General features: G+C 33.9%; 2 protein-coding genes across 3 annotated transcripts; both read right to left on the minus strand.

Annotated features, from left to right (window-relative positions):
* Positions 1 to 155: 155 nt before the first annotated feature.
* Positions 156 to 4,921, minus strand: LOC129876524 (uncharacterized). Its single transcript, XM_055951977.1, has 3 exons — positions 4,812 to 4,921; positions 816 to 1,281; positions 156 to 514 (listed from the first exon to the last, which is right to left on the minus strand). The coding sequence occupies exons 2-3, from the start codon at positions 1,257 to 1,259 to the stop codon at positions 359 to 361; spliced, it is 600 nt and encodes a 199-aa protein (XP_055807952.1). The 5' UTR covers positions 1,260 to 1,281; positions 4,812 to 4,921; the 3' UTR covers positions 156 to 358.
* Positions 4,922 to 7,799: 2,878 nt separating this feature from the next.
* Positions 7,800 to 15,449, minus strand: LOC129876613 (uncharacterized). Of its 2 annotated transcripts, none has more exons than XM_055952090.1 (7): positions 15,366 to 15,449; positions 12,709 to 12,805; positions 11,342 to 11,447; positions 9,504 to 9,677; positions 8,360 to 8,833; positions 8,188 to 8,280; positions 7,800 to 8,110 (listed from the first exon to the last, which is right to left on the minus strand). In XM_055952090.1, the coding sequence occupies exons 2-7, from the start codon at positions 12,754 to 12,756 to the stop codon at positions 8,049 to 8,051; spliced, it is 957 nt and encodes a 318-aa protein (XP_055808065.1). In that variant the 5' UTR covers positions 12,757 to 12,805; positions 15,366 to 15,449; the 3' UTR covers positions 7,800 to 8,048. The 2 variants fall into 2 exon arrangements, with proteins under 2 accessions (XP_055808065.1, XP_055808066.1); XM_055952091.1 differs by having other exon boundaries at positions 15,305 to 15,449.
* Between the last annotated feature and the right edge of the window lie 1,031 nt (positions 15,450 to 16,480).

Raw genomic sequence — 16,480 nt, forward strand, 5'->3', positions numbered from 1 at the left:
TGTTTTCCCTACTTCTATTAAAGAAGTCATTTTCGTCATTTTTAAGGAACTTATTTTTCTAGAGAAAATATTTTTCGAAAAATTGAAAACTCTGTACCGAACACACCCTTCACATACACATTAGTTTTCATACTCCTGCAATACCATAACAGATATTAAGTAATCTCTTGCAGGTTTTACTTGAAACATAAATTCAAGATCAACCAAACAATCCACAAGCTTTTATAGAGTGAGCTCTCTCTACTGCCTGAATATTATCTTCACAAAAAGCAAAACATGTCAATCGATTGCCAGGAAGCAAAATCTTTTAAGTCTATGTTAGTTTCTTGTGCAAAGCGTTGGACATACAAGTTTATTGCTACTCAGCTTTTGCAACGCACACTCTGTAGCGTTCTGCCAAACGATCAGCGACTTTGTTGCCAACAACACTGTCTATGAGTTCATACTTCTTATAAGTAGCGTTCAAGTTCTCTGTCTGTTGTTTCGCAAGATTTTCCTCCTCCTCTAGTTGTTGCTGCATACGGGGGGAAATGAATTTCTGACAAACAGGTTTATTTAAATGTGAAATACTCCCTCCGCCCATTTTACTTGTCCAATAGTGACTGGTACTCCCCTTAAGGAGCAACAAATAGAATGGAAATTTTACTATATTACCTTTTAAATATAATAAATTCAATGGTTTGGGAAATGACTACAATTAATAATAAGGGAAATTAAGAACTATAAGTGATAAATTATATCGGAGAAGTAAAAGTGGACAAGTAAAAGTGGAAGGAGAGAATATTATACACTGAAATGAAAAAAAGAAAGTTTACCTTGAGGCAAAACTTGGTTTCTTCTGCATGTTTGCTAACCATAAGCTTGATCTTCTTGGCGACCTCAAAATCAGGATCGCTGGAGTCCAACCATCGGCATACTATCTTCCTACCAGGTTTTATAGGACGGTCATCGAACATCTCTGCTTCAGCAGCACGTGCCCTGACAGGCCTTGGCATACCACAGATCATAAATGAGGAACTACTTATCTGGGAGATTATAGTTTTCGCCTGGTCTGCATTTTCCAGCTCAACCAATGCACATTGTCCAATGTTCTTTGGTTCTATGTAGTTCGGGATAAACTTGACCTGAATGACATTACCAAATTGATCTAACGAAGCTTTAACTACAGCTTCAGTAGCCACAGGTGAAAGACTGTCGATGAATATAGTACGCTTCACTTTCTCTTCAAAAGCAGCATACTCTTTCATTAATCTTTCCATGATGAGTAATGGCAAATTTCAGCTAAGCAAAAGCAATCCACCAGAATCTTTAGAAAAAGAGGTAAACCACAGTTCACATAATTTTGATAGCACAACAACTTACTCGCGAAACAAATATATCATCTTAGTGCTAATCATGCTGAACCCAACATAATACAATTAAAGGGTATTATGTGTATGCGTGTGTGTTACATATTCATGCTGGAACATTACGATGATGGCTGAAGTGGATCGCACCAGCATTTTCCGCTGTCCTCTCCAGAGATTTCTGCTCTTTTGACCCATGGAGCAAAGTTGCAAAAATATGAGTAGCAGTTCATAAAAAGGAGTGGAGGTCACGTATTAGGGTAGAAGGCTAGTAGGGGTGGATTGTGGTATTGCCCTGTGATGGTCTTAGGCCTAGGCGTGCCAGTTAATTGTGTTGTTACTTCCATCTGACTACCATTTTCTTGCTATTAGTATTGTTCTTGTCTTGTAGAATTTGTAGCACTTCTTGTTTTAGGCGTGCCAGTTAATTGTGTTGTTACTTCCATCTGACTACCATTTTCTTGCTATTAGTATTGTTCTTGTCTGGTAGAATTTGTAGCACTTCTTGTTTTAGCCGATATGGTATATATATATTGCCGATATGATATATATATTGTTGCTCTCTCTTTCTTAGGGCAGGTACTTTTAAGCCGAGGGTCTTTCAGAAACAACCTCTCTACCTCCATGAGGTAGTGGTAAGGTCTGCGTACACTTTACCCTCTCCAAACCCCACTTGTGGGATTTCACTGGGTATGTTGTTGTGGTTGTTAGTTCATAAGAAATTTTAACTCTGGCAGATTTGTTTGAGTTAAGGTTTACCAAGATAAGAGGAGCGGTAGTAATCATTACAGAGTTGGGAAATGACACAGCAGGGAGGGACTTGGCTGTGATATTAGAGAGGTTCATCGAAAATTGGAAAGAGAGAAAAGTGACCGTAAAATAGACGCAATTCCTATGAGGTATACAAGCCAGAGTGCATAGCACCAATGTTTTCAGTTAGGTGGTTATGCGAGATAGGAGGTCAACCATGTTAAGACAAGCTTGCTGGGGATTACTCTATTTCCTATTTGCTTGAATTTGGCATTAGCAATTTCACTGGGGTCTTCCAAGGTCCACGGACGTAATCTAAAGTCTAAACTAGAAACGGGTGGAGTTGTTCTATGATTTAGCAACAGCAAAAGGATCATGGAACACACTCCAGGAGAAACTTAACGAGACGCATTTTCTGGAAGAAAGATTAGACAAGTCCTGTAACTTCTCGACACGGTGGAATTTTCAGACTTAGTTCTGGATATGGACCCTGTGGTCGGGCCCTTCCCCGGACCCTGCGCATAGCGGGAGCTTAAGTGCACCGGGCTGCCCCTTTAGTTCTGGATATGGATTCAATAGAGATTCCATTGACTGGAAAAAAAAATCACTTGGTCTGATTGGAGAAAACATAGGGAAGTTTTACAGGCTTGAACAATTTCAATCTCAATTAATTGGGAAGAGAAATATGCAAATACAAGGGAGTCGTTACTACTGACACTTTTTATGATCACTTACCAATAATGCTGGAATTGGATAGATAATCAAGAGACCTTTCAGATTTGAGAACGTGCATCTTAAAAGGAAGGGTTTGAAGACCAAATAAAGAACTGGTTGGAGCCACCATGTGACGGGAAACCCAGATTTGTGCTGGCCAAGATGCTTAAATAGATGAAAGGGGATATTTGAGAATCGAAATAAATAAGTGTTTGGAGTGCAAGAGAAGAAACTGGAGATTCCAGGAAAGTTGAGGACTCTCACCTTGCAACTAAGTTCAAGAAGTTGACAAATAGGATTTAACATGAAATGCTAAAAGTAAAACTGAGAAGATTGGCATCAACAAAGGACATAATAGGGTGGATCAAGGGAGCATACAAAAACACTAGATTTTGTAAGAATGGAAACTACACATTGCCTCTACTACAATATCTTCAAATTGTTCATTAAGGCAGAATAATTGACAACGCAAATGAGAATTAGAATGAAGTCGTTTACTTCTATCAGAATCTATTCTCCGACATTTAGCACTACTGGCCAACAGTGGAAGAAATTCATTTTGCAGGTTTAGTAGAAGAAGAGAAAACTTAACAAGAGAGTTTATCAGTCATAAGCAGAAAATTCACGAGCAGGAGATATACTACCAGGTCGGATGGATGCACAATGGAGTTTATTCTAAAAATGTAGGGCCATAGCCTATAGGTAAGAGAAATGTCCTGACAACCTTTTATTTTCAGGATAGAGTAGACACATCTCCAAGAAACGAGATGAGCTTGATTGAGCTCTAATTTCCACTCATTTGTAGCTTAAATAGCAGTATCTATAACTATTAGATTAATGCCAAAGTTGTTGCCTTTGAGGTTAGAAGAAGTCAAAGTATCAGATGCACAGAACATATTTTTTGTGAAAGCCGGCAGGGCAGAGTCACACGCAGATAGGAAATGAATGTCTGGGAGGCAAGTGAAAAACATGTAACCATGTGAACCGGGAAAGGAGGATGAAACAATGGATCATCTTTTATTTGCACAGTGAGGAGGTAAAACTGTAAAGATATCTAGAATATATTTTTCTTTCTGAGACTGATTCGGAAATGCCTAAAACCGCTATAAAGTGCTTAACCACCTTTGAGGTGCTTTGCAGAACATTCAAAAAAGTGTAAACTTAAGAACATAACAGCTTACAAGATTCATCGTCATGTAGGCAAGAAATACGAACCAATCTAGATAATTTCAGAAGGAAGATTTGTAAAGAATTTGCAGAATCAACTTGGTGACTCTAATGTAGTTGTGACTGAACCACTGTACTTATCGAAAAAAATCTGGCACAGGTGCAATTATTAATAACATTAGTAACAAAAAAGTCTCCACTGTCTTTTTACAATAAAAACAACAACAAACTCGGTATCAGATGAACGAACAGAATGAACAGTTAAAAAAGAAAGGCAATAGCAACAAGCAGAAACAACAGAGAGATGATAAGATACAGAGGCTAAAAAAAGTAGCTAGCACCTAACAACATTTGTGTACACAAGGACATGATACATAGCCATTATCTTTGCTACACAATGATATGCACTATACCTACTTATATAAAAATCACAAATGCCAAAGCTCTCATCATCCAAAATTCCAAATTACCTTCTCTTTATGCAATATTCATATTTATGTCCATGATAACTTAAAAATTGAATACTTATATGACACCCCTTAACTCAATTTACATATCAAACAAGGCAAATTGGTTCTAAATGCAGTACCAGAAAAAAAATCATTTTTTTTCTATCAAAAAGATCAAGAATCCAGTATATTAGAATCCCGCATAATCATGAATTCAAGAACACGGATTAATTTTCATGAGCCAAACCTAAGTCCCAAGTTTAAGAATCAATTTTTGCTCAACCCAACCCAACCCCTCTACTCCCCCCCCACCCCCCAAGAGACAAAACCCACAAAACAAAACAAGAAAAGAAAATGGGAAAAGGGGTTTTCCGATGGTGATTACCTTTGATCTTGGCCCAGGTTGATGGAGCCTCACTGGAACCTTCTTCTTGGGACTTCGGATTGTGCTATTATGGTGATTTTATAAATTTTCAGCTAACTCTTACGAAATTTGTTTAGTTTCAGTTAACCCCCGAAACTATCTTGAAAATTACATTTTGGGTCCATATTATCATCATTTTTTTTTATAATTGTTCGGGCTTGAATACAAGTAAATAAGGAAAAGGGCTATTGGAGGTTAACTTAACGAGGGTTAGAGTGTTGTCTTGCCTTATTTTTATTTATTTATCGCATATGTTATATTTCGATAATTATATTTTTTTGTTTTTGGTATTTTATCTTTCTTGTAGGTTTTTGAATTAACTGTTATGATTTCTTGTAGATCCAACTTAATGATAAAAAGACATTTAAACTATCATATTTTTGCTAGTTTCATATCTTAACTATCTATCTTTCGACTTAACTATATAAACTATTACATTTTCGTGAGTTTCATACCTTTAACTCTCTCTCCCTCTATATTTAAACACACCTCGATGTTCAGTTGGATTACACACGCCTATTATCGATTGAGGTAAATATTAGGTCAACTCAACATGGAGGTGTGTTTTAATATAAAGAAAGTGATAGTTTAGATAAATAAAGAGAAAAATGAATAGTTTAGATATAAAACTCGTGAAAAAATAATAATTTAAATTAACTCTATATGATATTAAACAACATTTAAGAGAGTAACAGTAAGTTGATAAAGCAAAAGATTTTAGAAATATAAATATAAATACATTTTAGAAAAGAATAGTGAAAGATGGAAGGAATTATAAATATAATTTTGGCTGAGTTATATAGATACATTTTAGCAAAAGCTAACAATAAGTTGCTTTTTAGATTGTAAGAAAAGAAAAGAAAAAAACGGACATGTTTTCTAGAAAATATATTTTCCCTTCATTACTTGATTCGATAAAACCGTTAATGTGTAGGCTACATTATCTGGAAAATTTTCAGCGTCTCGTGGGCATAATTCATGTATATTCAATATTTATATCAAATTACATTTTGTTAGAAAATCATAATGAATGTTCAAAGAAACACGACTTTTCCACCATACTACGAGACTAGAGTTTATTAAGAGAAAAAATGATGGATAACTCAAGTCGAGATTATTGGAGATCTCGTTTCAAAAAGAGAAATCTGTAAGTCCTAAAATAATTAAATCATAAATTAGGGAAGAATATGCATAAATGAACTATCGTTTAGTGATAAAAATATATGAAAAGACATCTACCATAGGTAAGTTTTCATATGTCTTACGTATAAAGCAGAGTTGAATGAAGAACTCGTAACAATAATTAGATTGCTCAAGAGACAGAGTTGAATCTCAGGCATCAACTTTGGTCCATAGAAAAAAGTTAGCGTGTGATAAAAATGAATTCGCACTCAATATTTACATCAAATTTATAAACATATATAATACATTAATTAGTATGGTGTATACAGTATCTCAATTCATATGATGCATTGTACAAAAATACATTAGTAATTTTTTATTTCGCCACTTTATTTTTAGTACTAGTAAGTATCATAGCTCTGTAACTTGGCATAATCTAACGCAATTTGGAGTACATTAGGGCTCTGTTAGGAATGAACTAAAAAAATAAGCGAATTTCTTAATTATTTTTTTGTATTCGATTTATAAGCATAAAAATATTATTTTAAAAGTATTTGTATATAATTTAAATAAATATTATGCAAGGTGGCACTGAAGTGGGATGGTGGAGATGGAACTAGGGCTGTTCACAGTTTTGGTTAAAACCAAAACCAAATCAAAAATTTAACCAAACCGAATAAAAAAACCGACATTCAGTTTGGTTTGGTTTGGTTTGGTTTTAAATTTGAATAACCGATAATATTTGGTTTGGTTATGGTTATAGAAAAAAATAACCGAATAAATAACCGAACCAAACCGATAATTATATACTTAAAATTTATAATTATTTATATGTATAATATTAGTTTTTCATAAATAATTAAAGATATTTTATACGTTTTAATTATTAATTTAATATTAATATACTTATTTTTGAGGCCCAACAATCCAAACCCAACTCTCAAGCCCAATTATAAATTCTAATAAACACTAAGTCCAAGTCCAACAATCCAAGCCCATTAGCCCAACTCTCAAGCCCAATTCTAAATCCTAAATTCTAAATCCTAAATTTCTAATAAGCACTAAGCACTTGAGCAGCAGGCAGCAACATAAAGTAAAAGTTAAAACTTTAAAACCCTAGTATCTGTTTTCCTTTTACATTTTTGTTCCTCTCACGTTGGTTTCTCACAAAGTCACAGACTCACAGTCATAGACTGACAGTGAAGGCTCAAGAGCAACCACAACTCCTCAACCCCAAGTATAAGATTGTCAAATTTTGAGAAGGTTTGTAAGGAGTTTTTCAAATTTTAAATTGATTTTAAGTTGTTTTCTTTTTTTTTCCGAATGTTTAAGTTGTTTCATTTTCTGTTTTGAACCTCTGTGGGTCGTGAGGAAAAAAGAGCTTCATAAGAATTTGAAGAATGTAGAGAGAGAATATTTGAATTATCTCGGCTAGTCATAAACCGAATAACCGAATCAAACCGAACCAAACCGACAATAACCAAACCCGTGGTTATTATTTTACTTGGTTTGATTATAGTTTTAGACATTTAATAACCAATTAAATTGGTTTGGTTATGGTTTTAATCAATAACCGATCCAAACCGAACCATGAACACCCCTAGATGGAACTATGGAGTGACGGTGAAGTTGAGGTGTGCTCAAGGATGGATAGAACATATATATATATATATATAAAGTCATTCTCAAACTTAATTTCCCAGAAAAAATATTTTTCAAAAATTTTGATCTATCGAACCTGAGAAAAATGAAAAATATTTTTCAAACGAACACACCATAGGTAAGTAAGTAGCACCTAGAATAGAATCTAACCACATGAATCAACACTTCCAAAAGAAACGAAAACACTTTTAACTTCACAATTCTATTCACAAGCAACTGGACCAGCAAACATTGAAGTCAATACAAAGGTAAAACCAAATCAATTTAACAGAAAGAGCAAACAGCAAATAGTCTAAAGCACAACTTGCTTTGCTATGGACATTGAACTAGAATACTTGAAACAAACTATACTCCTAAACCTGATAAGATTATATAGACGGGTTAACTCTGCAAGATGATAATCTGAATAGTCATTCAATCACTGGCAAGATCTTCAAAACTCACGTCTTCTGATATAGTATCCAACCCGTTAATGGCTGCCAGATAGGGACGGATATTAGTATTGGTCTATGCTAAGCTAAAGAACTCAATGTCAGATGGTACACAGACTAACCTTGATGTTCTTGTTCTCCCTTACCCTGAGGATCCAAAAAGTCGTTAGTATCTGTTGCAAGAAAGGCTGATCCAGAGTAGCCCTCTAGAATGTCTGTATAGAACAGAAAGTAAAAACATATAAGAATGTGAAATTGATCAAGATATTACTCCAGAAGAGAAGGGAGCACAACCAGAACTGTCAGGAAAATCAGCTGTTAAGTCTGATAAACTGAAGTTTCGAGGAATCTTTCCCAAGAAACCAAAGGAAGAAGTATCAGCACCCCAGGGATCCTCATTCACTGGTTGTACACTTGGCTCAACATTGCTGAAATTTGGAAGAGATGGATTCCCAATTCCAGGACTAGCCTGCAGGAGAATGCCCTCACCACCATATTTTCCTGAATAACCAGCTGACTTGATCATCCCCTCATTTGGTCCTAGCATCATTCCCAGGTTTGCATTCTGAGGCAATAGCATGTTTGGTGATGCATCAATGCTTCTTGCATGAACAGAAACATCCATAGCAGCTTGTGCATATGATTGGACTGACGACACACCATTTGTGTAAAGATGAGGTAAATTGCCATTAATAGTCTGGTGCATGTTGCCAAGCTTCATATTAGGCCCAGCATGCTCTGTTGCTTGAAAGGTTGAGTTCTGTGCCACTGTCAATATGTGATAGTACATACTCACTTTTCCTATCAGTATTTAATAGGATGAAATCGTACAAAACTTAAAGCAATATATCAGGTATACAAATGCATAAGATGTGCTTATTTTCAGAGTTGCAATGTACACTCCTTCACCCTGAATCTAAACGAAATAAAAAAGGGAAACAAAATAATAATATAAATTCCATGGTTATCTCACGTCTGACATGCATCTAAAAACTAAAGCAAACAAGCTAAAAGGAAAACATGAGTGGATTGTTCGTTTATCCATGACTGCTTGCTAGACAACTTTAAAGTTACTATTTTTATTTATTTTTCAGAAGTTATACCATGTATTCATCCTAAGATTCTGCTACAACAGCTTGAGGAAATATAACCAGGAAGAGAAATTAGGAAAATTGGCGCTTTTTTCAGCTAATACTAAACTGGAGTTCGTCTTCTGGAAACAAGAGAAGTAAACATGATGTTTTGAACGAAGCACCATATTGAACTCTCACTAGATTGTCTTTTAAACTTTAGAAGAGATCAACAATCTAGATCAAATAAGCTTCCTCATCTGTAGACGGCTTGCATTACAATCCTTAATCAAAGGGGTGTACTTGATGATAGGCTAATAATTATTTCCAAGAAGATCAATGGGGAATCTATGATATTCATGTCTTACCTGGTTGTATCTGAGATCCATTAGACATGGGAATAGATCCAGTTGCATACATATGCATTGACTTAACCTGTCTCTCAAGCATGTCATTGAATCTCATAATTTGATTTTTCACAATTAACCTCACATAATAAGCCCTGAAAAACTCATGGTTTTCTTCTTCAAGCTTTTGCCACACTGGAAAAGAGATCAAGATGTCAAATTAACTTCCCATAGACACATGAAGCACATAGATCACAACCATCAACTACTTGAGATAAGACGGTCCAAGCACATTTTGAAACAAATAATATAAATAATTTCATACATTTTTCATCTCCATTAGAACTAAGCTTAAATATTTTATTTCTGATAGATAACTAATACTATTCTGAAATAAAAGAGGGGGAGGAATGCCTTCCATAATCCATTGAAAGAGAAAATGATCTTCGAATAATTTTCTTCCTGTTCATCATACAACAACATACCCAGTGTGATCCCACAAGTGGGGTTTGGAGAGGGTACACAAACCTTCCCCTTACCTCATGGAGGTAGAGAGGTTATTTCAGAAAGACCCCTCGTCACAAGTTCAGCAAATCAAAGTAGTTATGAAATGGAAATACGGCAGTAAAGAAAACATGGTGATTGACAAGGAAAGCAGTACAGAGCATAAAGAGAAAAGAACATTAATAACAGCTTCTTCCTGTTCATCATATCATCATATTCCTTATATGGTCATCCAAGTAATGAACTAACCTAACAAAGTCACTTTTGTTTTTTTATGAAAAAAAATTAATTCAACTATTATTTTATCTCCAATAAGATTATCCTAGCCTTTTAAGCTTCTATTAGACTCGCCTATTTTGCTTAGTTGGCATCTTAAATCCCATTTTAATGACAAACCCGTAAGTGAACCTACCCAAGACCCAAAATCTGACCCAACAAAAAAATTCTTTCGTATTTAATTCCAGTATTCCACTAACATCAGAAGATCACTACAATACTTTTCCATTTAATCATAAAACTCAATCTTCTACATTTGTGTGGATAATCATTTGGCTACTGATTGCCTGACATACCTGAAGTATAAAATATGACAGAAAGGAGGCTAGTTTTATTTTCTCTGTTTTTATTTTTTGTTTGTTTAGCGCCAACATCAACTGATGTAAAAGGCACAAGTCATTTGTTAGGTTTTCCCTTAAATTAATAAATCGTATGGTTCACATATTACTAATTAATCTTTATTTATATGTAGTGTATAATATAATTATTTGGTGATAGTATTTGAGAAGGTTACAAGGCGAGGTTGGATTTTTAGTGGCCGCCTTATTCTTTTATTGGAAAGAATAAGGAGTCTTAGACCGTATTTGTTTTTAATACGAATAAGACATCAGAATATATAAATATACATATGATTATTAAGATATTGTATCTTTATCTAAACACAGTATGATTAAGACTATTTATTTTGGTAAGATTTTGGGTCTTGGTGGGTTCAATTAATGGGGTTTGTCATTAAAATGAAATTTATGATGCCAACAAAACAAATTAGGTGAGTTTAGTAGCTCAAAAGGCCAGGATGATTTTGTAAGAATAAAGTAATAGTTGAAAGACTTTTGTCATTAAAAAAAAGTGATTTTTGTTGGGTTATTTCCATTACTTGGATGACCATATAAGAAATTAACTCCATCATAACAATTCTCATAACATGTCGTATTTCTATTTTATTTCCTCACGTTCATTGTCTTCCAAATTAAGTATTTTTTAAGAAATATGAGAGTACAGATAAATATTCCTCTGAAAAAGTCAAAAGCATAATATTAACAAAATATAAGGACAAAATAGAAAGAGAGAGGACCCACCAAGTTCAGTGAAACTAGGATCAATCTTAGCCTGCTGTAAGAGGGTACCAACAGCTTCCTTCTGGTTCATGTAAAGCTGTAGACATCTTTCTATGAGATTTTGCACCTGAAATCAAAGAAGCTCATTTTTAAGAGAGAAAAGCTTGTGCAATGCAAGAAATTTTAGAATTATCAAACTAAATTTGAACTCCAGGTCATTATTAGGAAGAATGAACTTAAAGATGCCAGAAGGTGTCTCACCAACAAAAATTAGAAGTTCTAATTATTGCCATGAAAACCTTTTTCGGGGCGATAAATAACCGAATAAACCCAATAGAACTAGAACAGCAGCAACTATATCTGATAGTCCTGACTGAGTAACAGAAAACATGGAGATGGAAACCTACAACAGATCCACAAGTAATCAACTACATCAACACCCAGGATACAAAACTACTATATTTGCCCCAAGAAGCCCATTTCCTTGAGAAGGTCAATCAGAAGATCACGATGTTTTTCTCTATGATAAGTTTGTGTAGAATTTAGACATGTGAAATAGCAGATAGGTCTAAAAGAATATTGCAGTATTCTCCTCTATAATAATCTACAATAACCCTTCAAACAGGAAAGCGAACTTTTTAGTTCCTTTTTCCTCACTTTTGATCTGTAACTCATATATCAACTGATAGTCCACAAAATAAGAAACTGACAGAGAACACCTTGTAGTTGCAACTACTGATATTATAACCATGCACATGACGAGGTTAAGATCTACTCCCTTAGTCCCAATTTATGTGGCACTTTTCACTTTTCTAGATTGAAATTATGTTAATTTTGACGAGCGTTTTAAAATATTTTTTTAAAATCGTATTGACATGAGAACAAATGCAACTCTAGTATTTTTTGTATAGTTTTTGAATATCCAAACCTAATTTTAAAATAATGGGTTGATCTAATCCAATTTAGCTTCAAAGATTGGCAAATCAACTCTAGAAAAACGAAAAGTCCCACATAAATTGGGACAAAAGGAGTATTAATTTAGAGAAAAGTAGATGGAAAGAAGAGGAGCAGGATCTCCTTGCTTAAAGAAAATATTGAGAGTTGTCTATTAGAAATCATGTGCCTGGAAGGGCACAAAATATGGTAGGAAGTCTGAATTCAACAATTATTTGACTTTTTTTACCCCTTTGTTAGGACCTCATACAACATGAAATCCCCTCATATTGTTCTTTATTAACCTTATGTACTCAGCAACAATCAAACATTTGCTCAATATGCTCAAAGAAAAATGTGCATGCTCTATCTCTTTCCATTTAATTCAGGGCTTATTAAATGATTCAAACCGAGAAACAGGAAAGCGAATGTTATGATTGTAGCGCAATGCTTACCAATTGTATATCTTCACGTGAAATTTTCCTAATCTGCCCACCAGACATTTTTCAATCTTCCAATGTTCAAAATCTCAGCAGAAACTTGATGAAATTTCTGTTGACAAGGCCAGGTAAAAAAAAAATTCAGCTCTTGCAAACAAATATATTTAACAATTGATATCACCTGATCAGATAAGGTAACTTCTAGATAATTAGGGTGTAATTAACAAAGCACCGGAAAAAAATAAATAGTGAACAATAAGCTAGTAATACACATACGAAAGACCCAACAATATGGTATCAAGCAAAACCACAGCAAACTGCAGGTTGTAGAGTTAAGGAGAAATATCTAAATGCATGTAACCCTATGTGTTAAGAATATTGTGAAAATACTGTAATCTCAATTAGGGAGATTCATTATCAGTTAGGATCAATTAAGAAGATTCTTTGCTTGTAATTATGTACTCTTTGAATTCCTCCTATTTTAGGATGTTGTACACCACTGTTTAAACTCCCAATAGCTTGACGTAACAATGAAGTTGAAATATTGCCCGAATGTCTTTTCTCCCCTTTTCTGCATGGTGCCAGAGATAGGGTTTTGAGTTCCTTCTCTGAAACTTCAATTTTTTCTATGTTCTACAAAAGAGAGAGAGAAGCGACAGAAAAGGAGAAGTAGCAGCAAAATCAAATTGTGGAAGAGTACTTTTCCTCCACAATCTCCTCTCCTACAATTACTGCTGTTATATTGCATGGTAGATGTAATCACGTGTCTTCAGCGTTTCCAGCACATTTGAGGTTCACCATTCAAGGTTATGATGACCATCTGATCAACAAATATGAGATATTACAACCTCCAATCAAACAACGTTGATAAAAGCAGATGCAAAATTGTGCAATTTACTATGACATTCTCTTGATCCCAAGCTACTTAATCTATTCCATTCCTGCAAGACCAGTTGTAGTCTTGTAGAATATAAACTACGCCTAAGGCAATGTGTACGAGTTAGTTTTCTGATGAGGAGCATCGCATATGAATTCACCATATATAGTTATGTGGTGGTGTATAGAACTTTCTTTACTTCTTGTTGAGGAGTTCTACATAAACCCATGGGAGAACTATGGAAAACTTGCAGGGTGAGAAAGATGGATGTTAGGGAAAAAGAGGCATGGAAGACAACCCCACTATGTTTATATTGGATGTATTGCAGAGAAAGGAATAGAGATACATATGAAGGCATTGAAAGATCAATGTGGAGAGGCAAGAGCATTATGTTCTTCTGGTGAAAAGAGAAGATTCCTTTGTGCATATGTAGTTAGATAAACCTTTTTAAACTCCAACCTAGTTCACTTATGTCATCTGTAAAGCTTTTAAATGCCATCTTGTCGTAAACGTTAACATCCAAATGACTTTTGACTTATTAAAGAAAAAGGATTAAACTTGGTCATAATTAACATGTAACACTTTTTTTTTATAATGGATAATTGACATGTAACACTTAAGAGGTATACAAGGACGCAATATGCAAAAGTACAGAAGAAAAAGAGATTTCACGAGCCTAAACTGTTCCCTTTAGAATAGGACCTGTTGCCAAGTCGCATAAAGCTTCATCAGACCCAGGAAGCAACAAACACTAACTATTTACCTCATAAAATCATTCCTCCAATGTCAAATACATCCTACATTACCCAAATACCACTTATAGGATTACTCTGGGTATATTGTTGTTGTTGTATTAGTTCATTTTAAAGGAACTATAACATCATCTACACCGATATCACTTTGTCAATGAAAAGTATTTCCTCATCGTATCACAAGGTATTTATAGCATAAAAGAGGCACTTAATCATGCAACTCTAAGCGAAGCCAAAAATACTAAGGGGTCATTTGGTTGGGAACAAGTTATCTCGGGATTAATTATCCCGGAATAAGTTATCCCAACATGTATATGGGATAACTTATACCATTGGTATAAAGAGTAGGACAAATAATCCAAGGATTATTATACCTTATACCTCATACCAAATGACTCCTAGGTGATTTCTTTTCATATGTCCAAGCCTCAGTGAACAAAGTTACCAAGTCATGATACTTGTACTGGTGAGAGGTCTCACACATGCTTCATGAAATTAGTCGAGGTGCACGCAAGCTCACCCGAACACGGATGCCATTGGAAAAACAAACAAAAAAAGACACATTTAATCATAACCACCACAACTCTATGATCCTATAAGATGCCCACATCCCAATGAGATACATCAAGGGAGGTTGAAATTGAAATGTACACAGATCTTACCCCTGACTCCTGCCTTATGACGTAGAGAATATGTTTCCAACATATAAACAAAAAAAAAGGAGAATAAACAACAAAATTCATTTTTTTCTTACCCTTATCAAACATGTACACAACAACGACTCAATCCAAATCTCAAACAAGTCGAATTCAGCTATACGAATCATTCACTATGCATGTAGCTAAATTTAAACCTATATCACTCCAACATTACAAAAAACTCAATTTTTCTAGCGATTACGACTTCTCTGCGTTTACAAATAAGTTCATTCACGATATCAAGGGCAACCATTCAACGAAATCAAACCTTAACGAAACTTTACCTCTGTTACAAATCATCAACGATTAAGAGATATCGCCGGAGAAACCTAATCGGAAACTCACCGATCGTCGCCGGTGCCGGTGCCGCCTGATTTCTATTCACCGCTTCCTCGTTTTTCTCCTTTTCTCCGCAAAGTTGTTCGAACAGATCACCGAAGGACAAACAAATTTATATAATGACACTTTTTCAGTTTATATATATATTCGATATTATTGTCTCTAAGGTCCCTATACTTTAGTTAAATTATGAATTGACCCTTTATCCAAAATAGAATCAGTTACGACAGTTACCTTTCTTTTTCAATAGTGATTTTTATAAAAGAAAATTAAGATTTTTACTTATCAACTCCTCCAACTTTCCAAGTTATTAATATTTGATACTAAGATTTTTTATATTTATGGTAACAGTCGCGTAAAGCATAATAAGATTATTTATTATATGGTAATAATGTAAATAAATTTTTATAATAAATTTAATTTGTAACTTAATAAAATGATAAATTTTTCAATAGTGATTTTATAATTTAAAGATTTTTAATATTTGAATTTAGTTTTTTCTTATGTTTATGGTAACAATCATATAAAATGTGTAACTAGATTATTTATATATGGTAATAATATAAATAAAAAAGATGTTAAATTTTTTTAATAGTTATTTTATAATATAAATCTTATCAACTCACTAACTTTCCAAGTTTTTTAATATATAAACTTAGATTTTTTACGTTTATTATAACAGTCAAATAAAAATATGTAACTACATTATTTATATATGGTAACAATATAAATAATTTTCAACAATAATTTTAGTTTGTAATTTAATAGAAATGTTGACTTTTCTGTATAGAGATTTTATACTTTAATTTTTTTTCCTTATCAACTCGCTAACTTTTCAAGTTGTTAATATTTGAATTTGGATGTTTATGTTTATAGTAACAGTCACATAAAATGTGTAACTAGATTACCTATATATGGTAATAATATAAATAAATTTCTACAGCAAGTTTAGTTTGTAACTTAATAAAATGTTAACTCTTTTCAAATAGTGATTTTATAATTTTAATCCTATCAATTCACCAACTTTTCAAGTTTTTTAATATTTTAACTTGGATTTTTTGCGTTTACGATTACAGTCACATAAAATGTGTAACTAGATTATTTATTGAGCAATTTTAAAG

The sequence above is a fragment of the Solanum dulcamara genome, chromosome 12 (assembly GCF_947179165.1).
Source record: "Solanum dulcamara chromosome 12, daSolDulc1.2, whole genome shotgun sequence".
NCBI lineage: Eukaryota > Viridiplantae > Streptophyta > Magnoliopsida > Solanales > Solanaceae > Solanum > Solanum dulcamara.